Genomic DNA, 18219 nt, shown 5'->3' with positions numbered 1-18219 from the left:
ACTGGTGTCTTCTTATGCGGCACAAGGGTCTTTGGGCCCCCTCAGGCTCCTGGGGACGGTAGTGACTGCTACCTCTGCACCCCCATAGCTACGCACCTGGTCTTAAAGAGGTTGTCTCACTTCAGTAAGTGGCATTTATCATGTAGAGGAAGTTAATACAAGGCACTTACTAATGTATTGTTATTGTCCTTATTGCTTCCTTTGCTGGCTGGGTTCATTTTTCCATCACATTATACACTTCTCGTTTCCATGGTTACAGACCACAATGCAATCCATCAGTGGTGGTCGTGCTTGCACACTATAGGAAAAAGGGGAAGCCTCTCTGGTGGCCGGGACCATGGGAGCGCACGTAGGCCAGTGCTTTTTCATATAGTGTGTAAGCACGACCACCACTGATGGATTGCAGGGTGGTCTGTAACCATGGAAACGGGCAGTGGATAATGTGAATGAAAAATGAATCCAGCCAGCAAAGGAAGCAATATGGATAATAATAATATATTAGTAAGTGCCTTGTATTAACTTTCTCTATATGATAAAGGCCACTTACTGAAGTGAGACAACCCCTTTAGTTAGAGGGTCTATGATTCTAGTCTGGGGTCTGGTATTAGGCAGTCTGTCTTTATGGAATATAGGGTCTGTAATGAATTTAGGGCTTATTCTGGGTTCTGATATTACTAGATTTAGGTGTCTCCTCTAGGGCCATGCCTGACTGACCCCCTTTAGCTACAGTTCTGATGGTTCATGGTAACAGATGACCACTCAGCCACCTGTCAGGTCCCCGCTGCCACCCACTGTGTGTTGAGAGGCACCGGCAGGGTCTGGTGAGGTGAACAATTTTTATATTAGTCTCATCCCTTTAAACACTTTTTTATTAGCTTACAGCCCCTTTAATATGGGGGTCTGATAGTAACATAAAGGACGTGAATATATTTAGCCACGCCCCTCGAAAGGACTGCTACCGTATTTACCAGAACCTGTTACTCCAGTATCGCCCTATGAAGGACTCTCCCAAGCTGACGTCCATATACTATTAATTCGCTTGTAAGCATTAAATCATTATACTTACAAACAGGAAGCACTGAGTTTAATTACAAAAACAATCGTGATATCGTGATAATCCCAAATCCCCTTAAAACGGCAGAATTGGATAGCGACAAAATTGCGACTACGAGTTGAGCCTGCAGTTCCACAAAACAGGCTCCAGGTGGCGCGATAACCCGCGAGATAGAAGGTGGCGAACGGTGACGAGGTGAGCCCCTTTCTAGTGCCACGTTCGTAGTGACGTCACAGCAGGAGGTGCGAAAGTCTTCCCAGACCGGTTCCCAATTCCCGGTAGAAGCAGTGGACGGAAGGCTGCTCGGTGGAGGACTGCGGACGCTGCCCGGAGAGCCACGCCTGGCGGAATCACGTGAACAGGGAGAGTCCCGGAGTGATCCAGCGAGGAAGGACGGGTGGCTGACAGCTGCGTGAGAGCACGACACGAGAGCCGGGATGAAGACGGTGCGGGGCGCCCCGCCACACCTGCTCCTCCTGCCCGCACTGCTTCTGCTGCTGTGGGGGCTGACGGGCGCCGCCTATGCAGGTAAGGAGCTCCTCAGGTACCGCAGTATACACTCCACTGTGCACAGTCATAGTGCGGGCGCTACGTCACGGCGGTGACGTCACAGGGCACGGGGCACACACCTAGTTTCAGGCTTCCTGCTAGTCAGAGGGGCGCTGCAAGGTGTGCACTCCTAGCTCTGCTACATCCCAGGTGGTGGTACATCCCCCGCTCTCCATTTATTGTAACGCTGATGTGGAGATACGCGGATTACCGTAGGATCTGATAGCAGCCAGCCTTCTCGAGGCGCTGGTACACGTAGAATGGTTGGCAGGTTGCCCAAGGGTTCGCCAGTGGTTTGGAAATAATATACTTTATTTGTGAAATCTTTACAGATTGGCCTTGTGGTCCCAGAAGCGGTTCCGACACAGAGCTTCCTCCCCCTCTCTGGGCCAGTGGCGTGTATGAAGGGGCTACTTGGCTCACTATGAAAGCCAGCCCCCTCCTCCGCCAGTGGCGAATACGGAGATGGAGAGCGGGCTGCTTAACTAATGAGCTCAAGCAGAAAGCCAGCCCCCAGCTGTGTCAGACCCTGCAATAGTACCTCCGTTTCTGGGACCGCGATGGGGTCTCCAATCGGGCCAAATGTAAGGTTTTTACTCTGAAAGTGTATTGGCAAGATTCATTTATTTACATCTGCAAACTACTGCACTGTTGTTTTTTTTTGTTTTTGTGTGTCATTGGACAACCCCTTTAACCCATAGAGGACCCTCGCCGTACATGTACAGCGCTGGTGGACGTGACTTAAAGGGAACCTGTCACCGGGATTTTGTGTATAAAGCCGAGGACATGGGTTGCGCGATGGCCGCTAGCACATCTGCAATACCCAGTCCCCATAGCTCTGTGTGCTTTCATTGTGTAAAAAAAAAAACGATTTGATACATATGCAAATTAACCTGAGATGAGTCCTGTACGTGAGATGAGTCAGGGACAGGACTCATCTCAGGTTAATTTGCATATGTATCAAATCGTTTTTTTTACACAATAAAAGCACACAAAGTATTAAGCCCCGAGGAAGGAACTCAGCGCCGGAAAAGAAAAACGCTAGTGTAAAAGTACCCTAAAACAATCATTTTTTTTTTTTTTTGTAACCTTACAGCACAAAAAGTGCAACACCAAGCGATCAAAAAGGCATGTCCCCCCAAAATAGTACCAATCAAACCGTAACCTCATCATGCAAAAAATGGGCCCCTACAAAAACAATCGAGCAAAAAAAACTGTTTCTCTAAATATAGACACTAAAACATGATTTTTTTTAGTTTAAAAAATGCTTTTATTGTGTAAAACTTAAATAAATGAAAAAAGTATACATATTAAGTATTACCGCGTCCATAACAATCTGCTGTATAAAAATGTCACATGAACTAACCCCTCAAGTGGACATCTTAAAATAAAAAAATAAAAACTTTTTTTTTTGTCACCTTGCATTACAAAAAGTAATACCAATCTATCAAAAAGTCATATGCACCCTAAAATAGTACCAACCAGTCATCTCATCCCGCAAAAAATGAGCCCCTACATAAGACAGTCGACAAAAAAAAAATAGGCTCACATGTCCTATTCTTGTCCATTTCATGACGAGGATAGGACTGTTCTATAGAGGACAGGACGTTCCGCAAAATGAGGAACGCACACAGCCGGTATCCGTGTTTTGCGGACTGCAAACACTGCAATGAGCCTTTACTGGGCTGCCTCAAGGCTTTAGCCACGATCTGTGGGGGATTGCTGGTATGCAGAACTTTGTGATCAAACCTTTGGCCACTTTCAGAGGTGGCAGATCTCTTGTGGGTTTATTCTGGGTCTGCAAGCAATTTCCTTCAGTGATTTTGAGCCAAAACCAGGTGCTGCAAAATATCTTTCCCTTATACCTTATGTCTGTGGAGGCTCCACTCCTGGTTTTGGCTCACAATCGCTGATTGATTACCTGTCCTGAGGGTAGGCCATCAGTGTCTGCAGGCCGGACAGCCCCTTACAGTTTGTTGTCATTTTGTGGTATACAATTTCCTGCTGATTCTGTCCGTTTTTCTTGCAGATACCTGTGAAGGAGCAGTGAACTGTAGTGCGTGTAATAATATCTCAGGCTGTATGTGGGCTAAATGTAGTAATGGTAAGTTACAATATGTTTTGATGAGGTTTTCTTGCCTTGCAATATTTCAGTAAGGCGTCTTTCACACAAACTTTTTTTTTTTTTCGTTTTGCGGGCCGTTCTTTGCGTTCCGTATACGGAACCATTCATTTCAATGGTTCTGCAAAAAAACGGAATGTACTCTGTATGCATTCCGTTTCCGTTTTTCTTTTCCGTTGAAAGATAGAACATGTCCTATTATTGCCCGCAAATCACGTTACGTGGCTCCATTCAAGTCAATGGGTCTGCAAAAAAACTGAACACATACGGAAATGCATCCGTATGTCTTCCGTATCCGTTCTGTTTTTGCGGAACCATCTATTGAAAATGTTATGCCTAGCCCAATTTTTTCTATGTAATTACTGTATATGCCATACGGAACAACGGAAACAAAAAAACGGAACAACGGATCCGTGAAAAATGGACCACAAAACACTGAAATAGCCATACGGTAGTGTGAAAGAGGCCTAACTGTGAAACATCTGCTTTTTCCCAGACTAGCTCTGATATCCACTTGCACAGTTTTAAAGTTTGCACATAAATAGAAGTACATTGTTGCTGGACAAAACCTGGCCATTAGCAAATCGGCCGCGCTGACCTGAATTTTCCTCCTACCCCTTTATGCATTAAGATTGGACCAACGCAGCGCCAGACAGGCAGAGAGAACGCAGAGCGACTGTCATAGAACTAATGAACAATGATGAGAGTAGAGGAATGGTGTGACTGGATGCTTAGCTGAGACACTGTAATATGGATGGTGACCTTAGTAGTTTTGCTGAAGGATCTGTCCTCGTCCCTCAGCATGATGGATCATCTTGTGCATCTTTCCTGCTTCTGAAATTGGATTTTGATGTCTTGTTGTGAGGGGTGGATTAAGGCCCTGGGCTGTTCCTCAAGCTTGGATAGCACGCATAAAGTATTTTCTCCTCTAAGCCCTAATGCTTAGACATACATTCAGCGCTATCATTCATATTGGAGAATACAGGGTCACATGAAGTCTCCTCTAATGTAAACGTTGTGGCCCTATTATTTTTACACTATTATTGGCAGGTTATAAGATACGGAACGATTGGAATCTGGATCAATTAAAAAAGAAAAAATATGTTTGAGCACTCGTGACTATTGCGGAGAAATTATAGGATTTGTTTATAATCTGCATAATTTTAATCATTAAAATGATGTGTGCAGTTTTTTTCATGTTTCTAATGTAAAAACATTAACTGTTTTTTTTGTTTGTTTTTTCCACTTTTTGTAGCCTCTGCAGCTCTAAGTACAGTAACACCAACTTCAGCAGGTAAAACGCAATCTGCTATTGAATATATATATATATATATATATATATATATACAGGTCATTCTAAAAAAATTAGCATATTGTGATAAAGTTCATTATTTTCTGTAATGTACTGATAAACATTAGACTTTCATATATTTTAGATTCATTACACACAACTGAAGAAGTTCAAGCCTTTTATTGTTTTAATATTGATGATTTTGGCATACATCTCATGAAAACCCAAATTTCCTATCTAAAAAAATTAGCATATTTCATCCGACCAATAAAAGAAAAGTGTTTTTAATACAAAAAAAGTCAACCTTCAAATAATTATGTTCAGTTATGCACTCAATACTTGGTCGGGAATCCTTTTGCAGAAATGACTGCTTCAATGCGGCGTGGCATGGAGGCAATCAGCCTGTGGCACTGCTGAGGTGTTATGGAGGCCCAGGATGCTTCGATAGCGGCCTTAAGCTCATCCAGAGTGTTGGGTCTTGCGTCTCTCAACTTTCTCTTCCCAATATCCCACAGATTCTCTATGGGGTTCAGGTCAGGAGAGTTGGCAGGCCAATTGAGCACAGTAATACCATGGTCAGTAAACCATTTACCAGTGGTTTTGGCACTGTGAGCAGGTGCCAGGTCGTGCTGAAAAATGAAATCTTTATCCCCATAAAGCTTTTCAGCAGATGGAAGCATGAAGTGCTCCAAAATCTCCTGATAGCTAGCTGCATTGACCCTGCCCTTGATAAAACACAGTGGACCAACACCAGCAGCTGACATGGCACCCCAGACCATCACTGACTGTGGGTACTTGACACTGGACTTCAGGCATTTTGGCATTTCCCTCTCCCCAGTCTTCCTCCAGACTCTGGCACCTTGATTTCCGAATGACATGCAAAATTTGCTTTCATCCGAAAAAAGTACTTTGGACCACTGAGCAACAGTCCAGTGCTGCTTCTCTGTAGCCCAGGTCAGGCGCTTCTGCCGCTGTTTCTGGGGAATGCGCCACCTGTAGCCCATTTCCTGCACATGCCTGTACACAGTGGCTCTGGATGTTTCTACTCCAGACTCAGTCCACTGCTTCCGCAGGTCCCCCAAGGTCTGGAATCGGTCCTTCTCCACAATCTTCCTCAGAGTCCGGTCACCGCAGCGTTTTCTGCCACACTTTTTCCTTCCCACAGACTTCCCACTGAGGTGCCTTGATACAGCACTCTGGGAACAGCCTATTCGTTCAGAAATTTCTTTCTGTGTCTTACCCTCTTGCTTGAGGGTGTCAATGATGGCCTTCTGGACAGCAGTCAGGTCGGCAGTCTTACCCATGATTGCGGTTTTGAGTAATGAACCAGGCTGGGAGTTTTTAAAAGCCTCAGGAATCTTTTGCAGGTGTTTAGAGTTAATTAGTTGATTCAGATGATTAGGTTAATAGCTCGTTTAGAGAACCTTTTCATGATATGCTAATTTTTTGAGATAGGAATTTTGGGTTTTCATGAGCTGTATGCCAAAATCATCAATATTAAAACAATAAAAGGCTTGAACTACTTCAGTTGGTGTGTAATGAATCTAAAATATATGAAAGTCTAATGTTTATCAGTACATTACAGAAAATAATGAACTTTATCACAATATGCAAATTTTTTGAGAAGGACCTGTGTATATATATATTTATTACATTGACCTGTTGCAGCATCAGGGTGTATTCACATGGTGCTGTTGAAACCACATTAAAAATGCACACCATTTAGCAGTGATTTTCAATGGAGGTGAAGCACTATTATTTAATGTTTTCTCTTAAAAAATGCTAAATCATAGCAGAACTTTGGAGTTTTAACTACATCCATCCGCACGATTTGACTACACCTTTAAGACCACCATACCATAGCCTATTATCAACCGAACAGCTTAATGTGTATGAGGAGCTCTCCATTCAATACACGTTCTGAATACAGATTCTGTCCCACTAATAGTAAATCTCTACCAGAGTGCATTCATTAGTAATATTCCCCCTACATTGCCCCCAACAGTAATAATTCTTCCCATTAGTGGTAGTGCCCTCCTTATTGTGCCCATTAATAACTTTCCCACAGTACTCCCAGTAGTAACGATGCACCCATTGTGCCCCCATTAGTAATAAAGCCCCCCTTTTAGGCATGCCTATGGATCCCCCTTTATAGTGGCCACAGTAGTAATAATGACTGCTGTAGTGGCCCCAGAAGTTGTAAGTGTTTTTATTCTGATTTACTTGTATTATACTTATAATCCAATAGTCGTAAGACTAATAATTCCTGTTTCTGGTCTATTTTAAAACATAACTTTTATTATTCACATACATAACACACAGTTCAAAGAAAGAAAAACTGTTGAGAGTGCTTTAAAAATATATATGAAAAAGGATAGTATACACGGGGTAGATTTTTTACACTGTCACTATGTACTAGCTATATCACAATTGTATCGTTTTGTGAATGATGTTTATTAAATATCATATGATCTATCTTCCAAAGTTTGCCACTGGCATCTCCTCACTTTTGATTATCTGCTGGTGTTATCTCTCACCGGGTTATAAACTATCATTCATGCGATATATTGTCTGTGCTGCTTTAGCGTTATATTGATAATTGTTGGAATAATTAATCCTACTGAATTATTATGGCATCCTATTCGCTGTCAGCACAGTCAACTATATCTATACTACCCTCGTGATTCTGATCTGAGGCGCGCTGCGTCTGCAGGTCACAGTGCTACAGATCCGCTATCCCTAACATATTCTTAAAAGGTAATACAATGCAGCTCCCCCAGATCAGAATCACAAGGGTAGTATAGATATACTTGAGGATGCCATAATAATTCAGTAGGATTAATTATTCCAACAATTATTAATGTAAGGCTAAGGCAGCACAGACAATATATCGCATGAATGATAGTTTATAACCCGGTGAGAGATAACACCAGCAGCAGTTAATCAAAAGTGAGGAGATGCCAGTGGCAAACTTTGGAAGATAGATCATATGATATTTAATAAACATCATTCACAAAAGGATACAATTGTGATATAGCTAGTACATAGTGACAGTGTCACAAATCTACCCCGTGTATACTATCCTTTTTCATATATATTTTTAAAGCACTCTCAACAGAGTTTTTCTTTCTTTGAACTGTGTGTTATGTATGTGAATAATAAAAGTTATGTTTTAAAATAGACCAGAAACGGGAATTATTAGTCTTACGACTATTGGATTATAAATATTGATCTCCTGGGTCCAGTGGATCTTTTGGATTTAATACTTGTATTATACTGTACTGTTTGTACAATGCAAGTAAATCCGCAGAATAAAAACACAGCGTGCTCTGTGTCCCAAAGTTACAAAGCCCTTAGCCTAGTTTTTGGCATAAAAAGTCTTAAAATTTGGCAGAAATGTAATTTTGTGACTTTTATGTTTTATGCCACTCTCCCACTTTTAAAAAGGTAGATGGAGCTTAAGAGAAGGGGCAGCGCCACCACAGCTAGACACATTTATTATAAAATATGCAAGAAAACTGGCGTACTGGCCAAGCTGCAAATCGCAGATGCAACAAATTTATGAAGTGGCCTGTGCCTCTTAATTTTTGTTGCATCTTTTGCCAATGGACTTTTTGTGAAACACCCGTCTTTAATAAATGACCCCCAATGAGGAAGGTTTATAAAAGTGAGCGCAGACAGAAAGTCCAGCAGTTGCTTTGGGCATCTCCTCCACCTTTCCTTTGCACGGATTCTGTTAAATGTCTCCCATTGGTTCCTGTGTTTTTTCTCTCTATTCTGAAGGGTTCTTAACATGTAATAATTTATTTACCTTCTTATTTGCAGCACCAAAATGTATGAATTCATCTATAGCCGACTGCACCAAGGAACTATGTGAAGGTAAATCCTTTCTATTGACTACATAATTGTGTAATTGTCGGTCCAGGACAACAACTATATAACGGTTTGTGGCCCTATTATTTTTACACTATTATTGGCAGGTTATAAGATACTGAATGTTTGGAATCTGGATCAATTAAAAAAGAGAAAAAAACATGTTTGAGCACTCGTGACTATTGATGAGAAATGATATGCTTTGTTTATAATCTGCATCGTTTTTTTGGACAAGTTTCAGTTTTGTTTTTTTCATGTTTCTAATGTAAAAACATAAATAACAGTTTAGTTTTTTTCACTTTTTGTAGCCACTGCGGCTCCAAGTACAGTAGCACCAACCACAATTACTTCAGCAGGTAAAACGCAATCTGCTATTGACTTTTTTTTTATATAGAAGATATTGCATGGACCTTGACCTTGACCTGTTGCATCATCAGGGTGTATTCACATGGTGCTGTTGAAACCACATTAAAAACACACCTTTTTGCAGTGATTTTTAATGGAGGTGAAGCCCTATTATTTTACGTTTTATCTTAAAAAATGCTAAATAACAGCAGAACTTTGGCACTTCAACTACTACCATCCGCACGATTTGACTACACCTTTAAGGCCACCATACCATAGCCTATTATCAACCGAACAGCTTAATGTGTATGGGGAGCTCCTGATCCTTTTGTTCTCCAGAGGTATCTAGCACTGGCTTTCTCTCCATTGAATACAGATTCTGTAGTCTTAAACATTGATAGCCATAATGCTAGGATATTCCATTGATGAAGGGTGGATGGGTTTCAACCACTGGAAAGCCTAAGAATCAGGAGAATAAAGCAGTCCCCTAGAACTTTAGTAGGCATAGTGCCACTTGCGTCCATGCAGCTACCTGGTATTTCAGTGGGGAGTCACACCCCACCAATCACACATTGATAATGTATTCTAGCAATTTGTCGTTAATGTGTAAAACTACTTTGTGTCTTGCTGAGACCTCCTTCTCCACGTATTGAGTTCCATCACTGTGTAATGTGCTTAATCGCCAACTCGGAGTGAGAGAAACCCTTTCCAGTAGCTCTCTATATACCTTAATTGGAGGAATGAGGAAAGAGGAGGTCATGGAGGAACACAAGTGTCCTAACAGGCGAGGTCACAACATAATATGAAGCCTAAAAAAAAAACAAGAGGCAGACTGGCACTACAGGGACTGCTCTACAAATGCTGCGGTCAGTGCTTGGATCTCTAGCCCCACATACTCCTTAGTGGTGCTCTGTGTCTTTACAGTGTGTAACTGTCATTTTTTTATTTAATTTTTTTACTTACAAGGGGCAGTGATGCTGACCATTTTTGTTTATATATTTTAATTACTGAAATTGTACATTTCTATTAGAAAAATAGCTCTAAAGTGGGCCATTTTGAGCCTTAGCAACTCTCTTCTGTTTACATAACACTGACGGTGTTATGTAAACAGAAGACAGAGGAGCTTTGCAAAGGCTCAAAATGGGCCATTTTAGAGCTATTTTTCTAATGGAAATGTACGATTTTCCGTAATTAAAGTATATAACAAAAATGGTCTGTACCACTGCCCCTATACCTTACAAAAAAAATGTCCGTTACACTTTATAGAGTCCATATGCAATGTGTAGTAGAGCATAACGCAGCACTCACCCGGGAGTAAAAATCTTTTTGCTTTATTGCTTTCTGTGGGTTACTTAAATATGGACATGAACATCTAGGCAACGGCCGTTTCGTGCATACCTGCACTTCGTATGGCCTTCCCACACAAACTGTGGCACGCTCTTTTAAAGGCAATTATACAGTACAAAAATGTGTACTTGAGAAATCGGGAATTTCACCCTAACCTTACAATATTGCGCTCCCTTAGATATTTCATAAAAACACACTAAGGTCATTCCTGTTGTTTAACCCTAGAGGGCCCAACGCCCCGGTTTTTATGATAATTTCTGCCTCCTTTTGCACAATTTTTTTTTTTCTCTATCTCCTCCTTTTGTTACAAACCACAAAACCGCATTTGGACAATATCGCCTCTATGTTGCTTGCACATGTCAATTAATCTCGGTGCTCCTTAGTTCTAAGTGAGCCTGCGTCGCCCTGATTGTTTTCCCTATATAATATAAACCACATGTGCATATAATGGCATACACTACATAGTTAGTCTTACAGGTAAAAAAAAAAAAATCCTTTAAAAAGAATTCACTATTGCCCAATCTTACTTCTGATCCCTTTAATAAATTGTTGCAACAACGACACCTCTGGTATCATGCGTCTGAGCCAGTCCCTGTTCAGACTGTCTCTCAAACCTACCGTTCACTAGCAAATCTTGCAGGTTCTTACTGCGTCTAAAACTAACCAGTGGACACTGATTAGCTACCTCTTTTAGCTGGGGATCACTTGCTATTATGTGCCAATTCTTCTCTACAGAGGCCTTGATTGCATCCGCCATAGGATTAAACTGGAAAGAAAAAGTAAATATTTTTCTTTTTGTTTTTATTAGTTTTGTAGTAACATATATTGATCCTGACCTCGATCTCTTTTGTATGACTCCTGTATGACCTTAGTGTGTTCTTATGAAATATCTCCTAAGGGAGCGCAATACTGTAAGGTTAGGGTGAAATTCCCAGTCTCTCAGGTACTTTATCCTTGTTTTTAGTGCTATGATTTGTATCATGTGGTTAATGAAGTACCGTTTAGGGGCGTGCCACAGTTTGTGTGGTAAGGCCAGACGAAGTGCAGGTATGCACGAAACGGCCGTCGCCTAGATGTTCATGTCCATGTTTATTGCTTTCTATGGGTTACATAAAGCAAGAAGATTTTTACTCCCGGGTGAGTGCTGTTATTCCCTACTGCACATTGTATAAAATGAAGCCAACCTGTTCAGTTGTTGATCTCTATGTATAAATGAATTGCTGTACTAGCTGCTTTTCTCTCTTTGTACAGGTGCACCAACAACAAATGTAACCAATACTACTACATCTACCTCAACCCCAGGTAAGTCATGAAAGTGGGTTAGAAGACAATATTTTCTACTGTGCCTCTTCTATACAATAAAAAATGAAACCGTGACCCAGTGGAGCACCACTGTGTAGGGAATAACTGCTGTATACTGATATGCTATCACTTCTAATAGTGGGAAAACCCATTAACGTTTTGCCTGCAGTAGCTTATTTTATTTGCGATTTTATGGTACAGTTTACACTTTTTTTCATGAAGCAGTGGGGACATGGCAGGCCTGGGGTGCTTTGGACTGCCCCTGGCTGCCGTGCCGAGTACTTGGCACCTCGTGACTGCATTCACGGGTTGCCAGTCTAAAGGCTCAGATGCTGCAGTTGTTATTGACGGAGGCATCTGAGAGGTTAAATTGCCCAGATTGAAGTCCTCTCTGATCCTGGCCGTGAGAGCCAGATGCCTGCTGTATACACTTTGCACCTACAAGTGATGGTGTGGGCCCTGCTCCTGAGCCTGCACCATTTCCATGACTTATTTAATAATATGGCACAGAGAGGTAACAACCCTGCTCCCTTGACATAATAGTACGCCATAGAGCATTAAGGGGTTTTCCAGAGGTATGAATTAATTTTTTTTATAAAGCGTTTACAACGCTATACATAACAAAAGAAACCATACTCGCCTTCCCAATCCCCTGCCAGTCTCTGTTTACAAGCCTCTAGCAATGTTGTGCCGACATAACTTGTGACCACTGCCACCAATCACTGGCCACAGCGGTGATTCCAGTGGTATCAATTCATCACTGCTATATACAGTGATTGGCTCCAGCAGTCACATTTTACGCGCCACATCGACACTGGAGCCCGGTAAACAGAGATCAGAGACCAAGGAAGTGTCAGTGTGGAAGCAGCAGGAGATTGGAAGTATTATCCCTTCTGTTATATTTTTTTGACCTGTTAGCTGTTTAAAAAAAAAAAATATTAAGACGCTTCACTGTGGAAATATGTGTTTGTGTCTTGCAAGTTTTACTGATTTGCTTTCATATTGTTTTTCTACTAGCGGCAACAACCAACAGCTCTGCAGCTCCTGCTTCATCCACTGCCCAAAGCTCTGCAACCAGTACGTTCTTGTGCTTACTGGCTTGTGATATTTCCGTTGTTTGTACAAAGCAACTCTTTGAATGTTTTTTTTCTGGTTTTGTGTGTGGCCTTTATCTGAAAAGCATGACAAATGCAGCTATCGAGGTACCTGTGGAAATGGAAGCTGAGTCACCTTTCTATGTTCTTTGTTTGCAGCCTCCTTAAAACCAAGCCCTGTGACAACACCGTCGCCTATCAAGAAGAACACCTTTGATGCCGCAAGTTTCATTGGAGGAATTGTCTTGGTACTGGGTGTTCAAGCGGTGGTATTTTTCTTGTACAAATTCTGCAAGGCCAAAGACAGGAATTACCATACCCTTTAAGCCCAGTTGTTCTGCACTGCTCACCTACATCGCTCTAGCCAAATGTAAACTTGAAGATTACTCATTGGAAAGCCATGGAATTAGGCCCTTTCCTCCTCTACAAATTGTATCTATACCACCGCTATTGAGAAGAAAGTGCAGCTTAACATTGCTGTGGACTGCATACATCCCATCAGCTTCCTAAAGTTTTTCAAACCGGTCAAACGGCCATGTCCTATATTTCAGAATACAACCTCCAAGGGAAAAAAAATTTCCATGGGTAATAAAGAATAAAAAATTAAGATTACAATGCCATTGCAGGGAATAGTTTTGGATGATTATGAAAACGGTCAGGTTAATGTGAGTGGTGCTCTGGGCAGTGCTGCCTTTAGGTGTGGTATATCTTTCTATGATCTTGTCCCTTTCAGCTCTATTGTTGAGTCTTTTAATTGAAGTTGATTATAATTTATGAAGGTATATTATTCCTCACATCTTCTTAAGTGCACCTTACTCCTAAAAAAAGGTGATATTTTGAGAATTGTGCCTTAAAAGACATATTGAAAGTATCACATATTTTAGTTCTCTAGTATTGCATTGGCCTCTTTGTAGCTGTGCCGGCATGACTGACCAATAGTAATCAATGTCCTGTATCTACAGCCTCCAGAAAGGCAAATTTCATGTTGACAAGTAATTAAAAGTAACAAACAAGTTTAGCTGTCGGTCATCTTCAATGCATCTTTCCTTCTCTGTCTAATTCTAATCTGAATTTTAGAGATGATTATTGATAATAGAGCTTACTCAAGTTTTTTTTTATATTTTTTTTTTATATTTATAATGATCCTTTCTGTGGATCATTCCATTAATGAAGGAAAATATGACTTTGCTCTAAATTGCTGGCTTTGAGGTGGCATTTGCTGGTTATTGTACCTTCCAGAATTAATCTTCGTGGCCTTGTTGTACAGCATGTTTCCACTATTGATTCCAATTGCATTCCTGGTTCCTGCTTGGCCATTAGTGTATAAAGAGCATTCAAACCTATTCCCCATTGCATGAGGTGTACAGACGTGATCTACGAATTGTATAATAGGCAGGTGGGTGAATGAAACCTGTTGCTGCAGCAATAAATGTTTTGAAACCACAGGTTATGTGCCAAAGGCTGTTCTCTTCTTAATTGGTAGGTTTACTAGGAAACTTATAAGAATAGACTTTAAACCTTGGGTCACGTTGGGGCTCTGATTCAGAAGAGGCCGAACAACTGACGTCTGTCACTGCAGGCAGCTTCCTAAAATAGTTTGTGCCAGATTGGAAAGCATGGTTCCTTTCTTTAAAAAACAGCACCTCGCTTGTCTAGGGTTGGGCAACATAACCAAAACTCCCCATGATAACGATATATCCTGATAAATGCCCATTTAGAAGAAAAAAAAAAACCACTCAAAGCATGTACTAGTGTTTCTGGTCTTTAATTATAAAATATAAAACCTTTTACAATTACCCCTATTACAAGTAGTATTAGGATTTAAAGAAATACGATATTTACATATCCTATGCTGGATAATAGTAATAAGTTAAAATTCAATGTAACAAACATGACATTAGATTTTCATCGCCCGAAACAGTGGTCGGCGACTAAAGTATGGTCTGTGGTTAATCAGTCAGGTTGGATATTTTTTGGCTGATGCCAAGCAGAAAATATCCCACCTGACTACTTGCACAGGCTCAGTGCAGTAGAAATGTTGTACATCAACTAAATTGCCTGCATGAACGGGCAGTTTAGTGGATACTGTGGATGCCTGGATCGTTCTTATGAATGAACCCACCATCCGATAAATAGCTGAATGACGGCCATTATGTTACATGTGAGGACAAATCGCGTGAGAAGCTGAGGTCACTCAGGAGGGTTATGACGTAGAAGTCATTTACTGACCATCGCCATGGTTACTTGTGGGTCAAAGACTCTGATGCCAAATTTGAGAAAAAGTTGTGGAATGAACGAGATGTGAATCCAGGACTGACATACACCGAGCCTGTTTTAGAAGTGGTTGGTCCTGTCAAGTGCGACCGCCCCTATGATTTCACTTAAATACCACGGCAATTAAGAAACGGTGATATCACTGTTTCTTAATACGGCAGTATATCGTAGATATCAGTATATTGCCCAAACCTACACTTGTCCATTGGTTGTCAAGCTCAGCTCCTTGAAGTGAAGGGTTGATCTGTCAGTACCAGACACAACCTGTGCACAGATGTTGGGCTGTTTTTGAAAGAAAGCAGCCGTATTTACTAATCCTGGACAGCCCCTTTAATGACCCAATTCATCGTCAGCACCTGTCATGGACGCTGGTCCTGGTCGATGGGATGATATTGCAGCTCTGCTTCGACAAAGTCAATGGGATTGAGCTACAATACTACAGGTGTGGCACTGTTAGAAAAAAAATCCAAAAAGCCATGTTTTTGTAATCCCTCCTTTTAATACTCCACTCCTAAAATTGTTGTTTAGTTTGCTTGGCTATTTTAAATGCAATTAACAGCCAGCTTTCTACCTGTGGCTATAAACATGGTGGTTTTAATCTGGAAGGATTCAGAAATTAAAGAACCAGAAGAATTTGCTACTCCTACTTGTGGTTGTCACTTCTAAGTGCCTTAAAGTTGTTTGCCTTTAGTACAATTTTTTTCCTTTAAATCCTGAGGGTGACCAGATTGTATCAGATGCATGTATGCTGGGAGTAGCATGCATACCAGTATCTCTGCTCATAATGATGTACATGTCATTAACACTAAAGTGGAGATTGCACATTGCCTACAGCTTGGAAAGAATGTTTACTGTAGACTGCCTTACTAATGAGAAATACTATATACCAGTGTAAATGGAATTTGACAAACCTTTCGTGCATGAGCCAAGATAGGATTTTTCTGTAAGCAGTTCTCCTCCAGCAAATAGTGCCTGTCGTCTTCAACTTTTCACCAGTAATTGCCATCTGCTGATCATGGAACAGAAGAACTAAGGGTATGGACAGTGTTTCTAATCCACACAGGACCATGGCTGATCAGCTGCTTGCCAGCATGTGCCACCATACATAATGTTAGAGTACCAGGACTGGTACTTGACTTAATACAATATTTGCTTTAAGGTTCCACTTCTGAGTTATCCAATAGGATTCATGAGGTAATATGCATGCGAGTCAATACATGCTGTTCTGAACAGTTTGGGGTTTAAATGGATGCTGGTTCTGCAACCCAGCGAGTCCTAATACAATCCAGTGCTGTGAACTGCTCCCCAGTAAAGAAAGCTCATGAATCTAGCAATATTGATGGCACCTAGTCAGTTTCCACACCGATATCAAAGTGAATCGGAAGCCAAATGTCAGGAAGGAACAATATTCTGATAAGTAATTAATCTGGAACATAATAAAGCAGAATATTGTGTCCACCCATCGGTTTTCTTTTCCACCGTGTAGTTTACAGTACTAGAATGAGCTCCATGACAAATCAAGATGCCTTGAGAAATGTAACAATATCCTAATACTACAAGCTGTTTAACTGCAAATAAAGTTGATTTTGTTGAAATAAATACTTTAGACTTCCGGGACATGTTTGCCTCTATTTTCATATTTAAAGGAAGAAAATCCTTTTGAGTAGATTTTGCACACATTAAGGCCCTTTTCAGACGAACGAGTGTCACGCTCCGGACTTGCAGTGTGAGTATGCAAGTGCTCCCGTTCTGACCTCCCAGCACTGGCTGGGTCTCAGCATTATACTGATTTATGATGCCATGTAACCCTTACAGTTCTGGAATGTACTGGATAACACTGACATAATGGTGCCAGTGTTATCCAATACATTCCAGAACTCTAAGGGTTACATAGCATCATATAGGATAATAATTTTTATATAGTATTGGCATTTTTAGACACAATGCCAATGATGTTAAAAACATTTATTTATTTTTATTAGAATTTAAGTGTGTGTGTATGTATGTGTATATATATATATATATATATATATATATATATATATATATATATATATATATATATATATAATTTTTTATTTTTTTTTATCACCCTAGGTGACTATAACATGCAAACATTAAATTGTCTCTCGTATTTTGTAATGAATATCTATGCACTACAGAATACAGGATTTAGTATATTCCAAGGCAGTGCTGCTACCTGCAGGCCTGCATTGGAATATACTAGTAATTGGCCTGGAAGCCTTGTACAGACTCGGGCCTATTACTAGTATGGGACGACTTCCACCATCTCAGCAAGGAAGCATGCAGCTCCCTGTTTTAGCGTTCCCATATGCCATGATTGTCAACAATCACAGACATTAGCCCTGGCCCTCTGCTGTGTAAAATAGTAGAAACCCAGAGGTTTCTTTAACTTGTTGGGGACACATGACGACGTACCGGTATGTCATGATGCCCTAGTACTTAAGGACACATGACGTACAGATGCGTCATGTGCGCGGTGATCGGAACAGAGTGCCTGCTGAAATCATTCAGCATGCACTCTGTGATAATGCCATATCGGCGATTGCTGCAAACCGTGCTAATATGTCTGCTTTTTTATTTATGGAAGTTTTACACAATGATTTAATTTTTGAAACAAAAATAATCATGTTTTAGTGTCTATATAGTCTGAGAGCCATAGTTTTTTAAGTTTTTGGGCGATTATCCTGGGTACGGTATGATTTTTGCGGGATGAGATGACGGTTTGAATGGCACTATTTTGGGGTGTGTATGACTTTTTAATTGCTTGCTATTACACTTTTTGTGATATTAGGTGAAAAAAAGGCTTTCTTTTACACTTTTTTTAAATTCTTTTTTTTTACGGTTTTCACCTCAGGGGTTAGGTCATGTGACATTTTTATAGAGCAGGTTATTACGGACGCAGCAATACCTCAAAACTGTGTTTTAAAAAAGCTATTTTTTTTGT

The 18219-nt window shown here is 40.7% G+C and overlaps 1 protein-coding gene across 4 annotated transcripts; it reads left to right on the top strand.

The window, feature by feature from the left end:
• The first annotated feature begins 1232 nt into the window (after positions 1-1232).
• CD164 (CD164 molecule) lies at positions 1233-16868 on the top strand. Of its 4 annotated transcripts, XM_044289432.1 has the most exons (8): positions 1240-1582; positions 3633-3707; positions 4981-5019; positions 8842-8895; positions 9198-9245; positions 11833-11883; positions 12901-12960; positions 13137-16868. In XM_044289432.1, exons 1-8 carry the CDS (start codon positions 1492-1494, stop codon positions 13301-13303), a joined length of 585 nt encoding a protein of 194 aa, XP_044145367.1. In that variant the 5' UTR covers positions 1240-1491; the 3' UTR covers positions 13304-16868. The 4 variants fall into 4 exon arrangements, with proteins under 4 accessions (XP_044145370.1, XP_044145368.1, XP_044145369.1 ...); XM_044289433.1 differs by lacking the exon at positions 9198-9245 and having other exon boundaries at positions 1234-1582; XM_044289434.1 differs by lacking the exon at positions 12901-12960 and having other exon boundaries at positions 1236-1582.
• Positions 16869-18219: the final 1351 nt, after the last annotated feature.

Source organism: Bufo gargarizans, chromosome 4 (genome assembly GCF_014858855.1).
Source record: "Bufo gargarizans isolate SCDJY-AF-19 chromosome 4, ASM1485885v1, whole genome shotgun sequence".
NCBI classification, from domain to species: Eukaryota; Metazoa; Chordata; class Amphibia; order Anura; family Bufonidae; genus Bufo; species Bufo gargarizans.
Note: the sequence above shows the minus strand (reverse complement) of the source record. Positions and strands in the feature narration are given on the sequence as shown.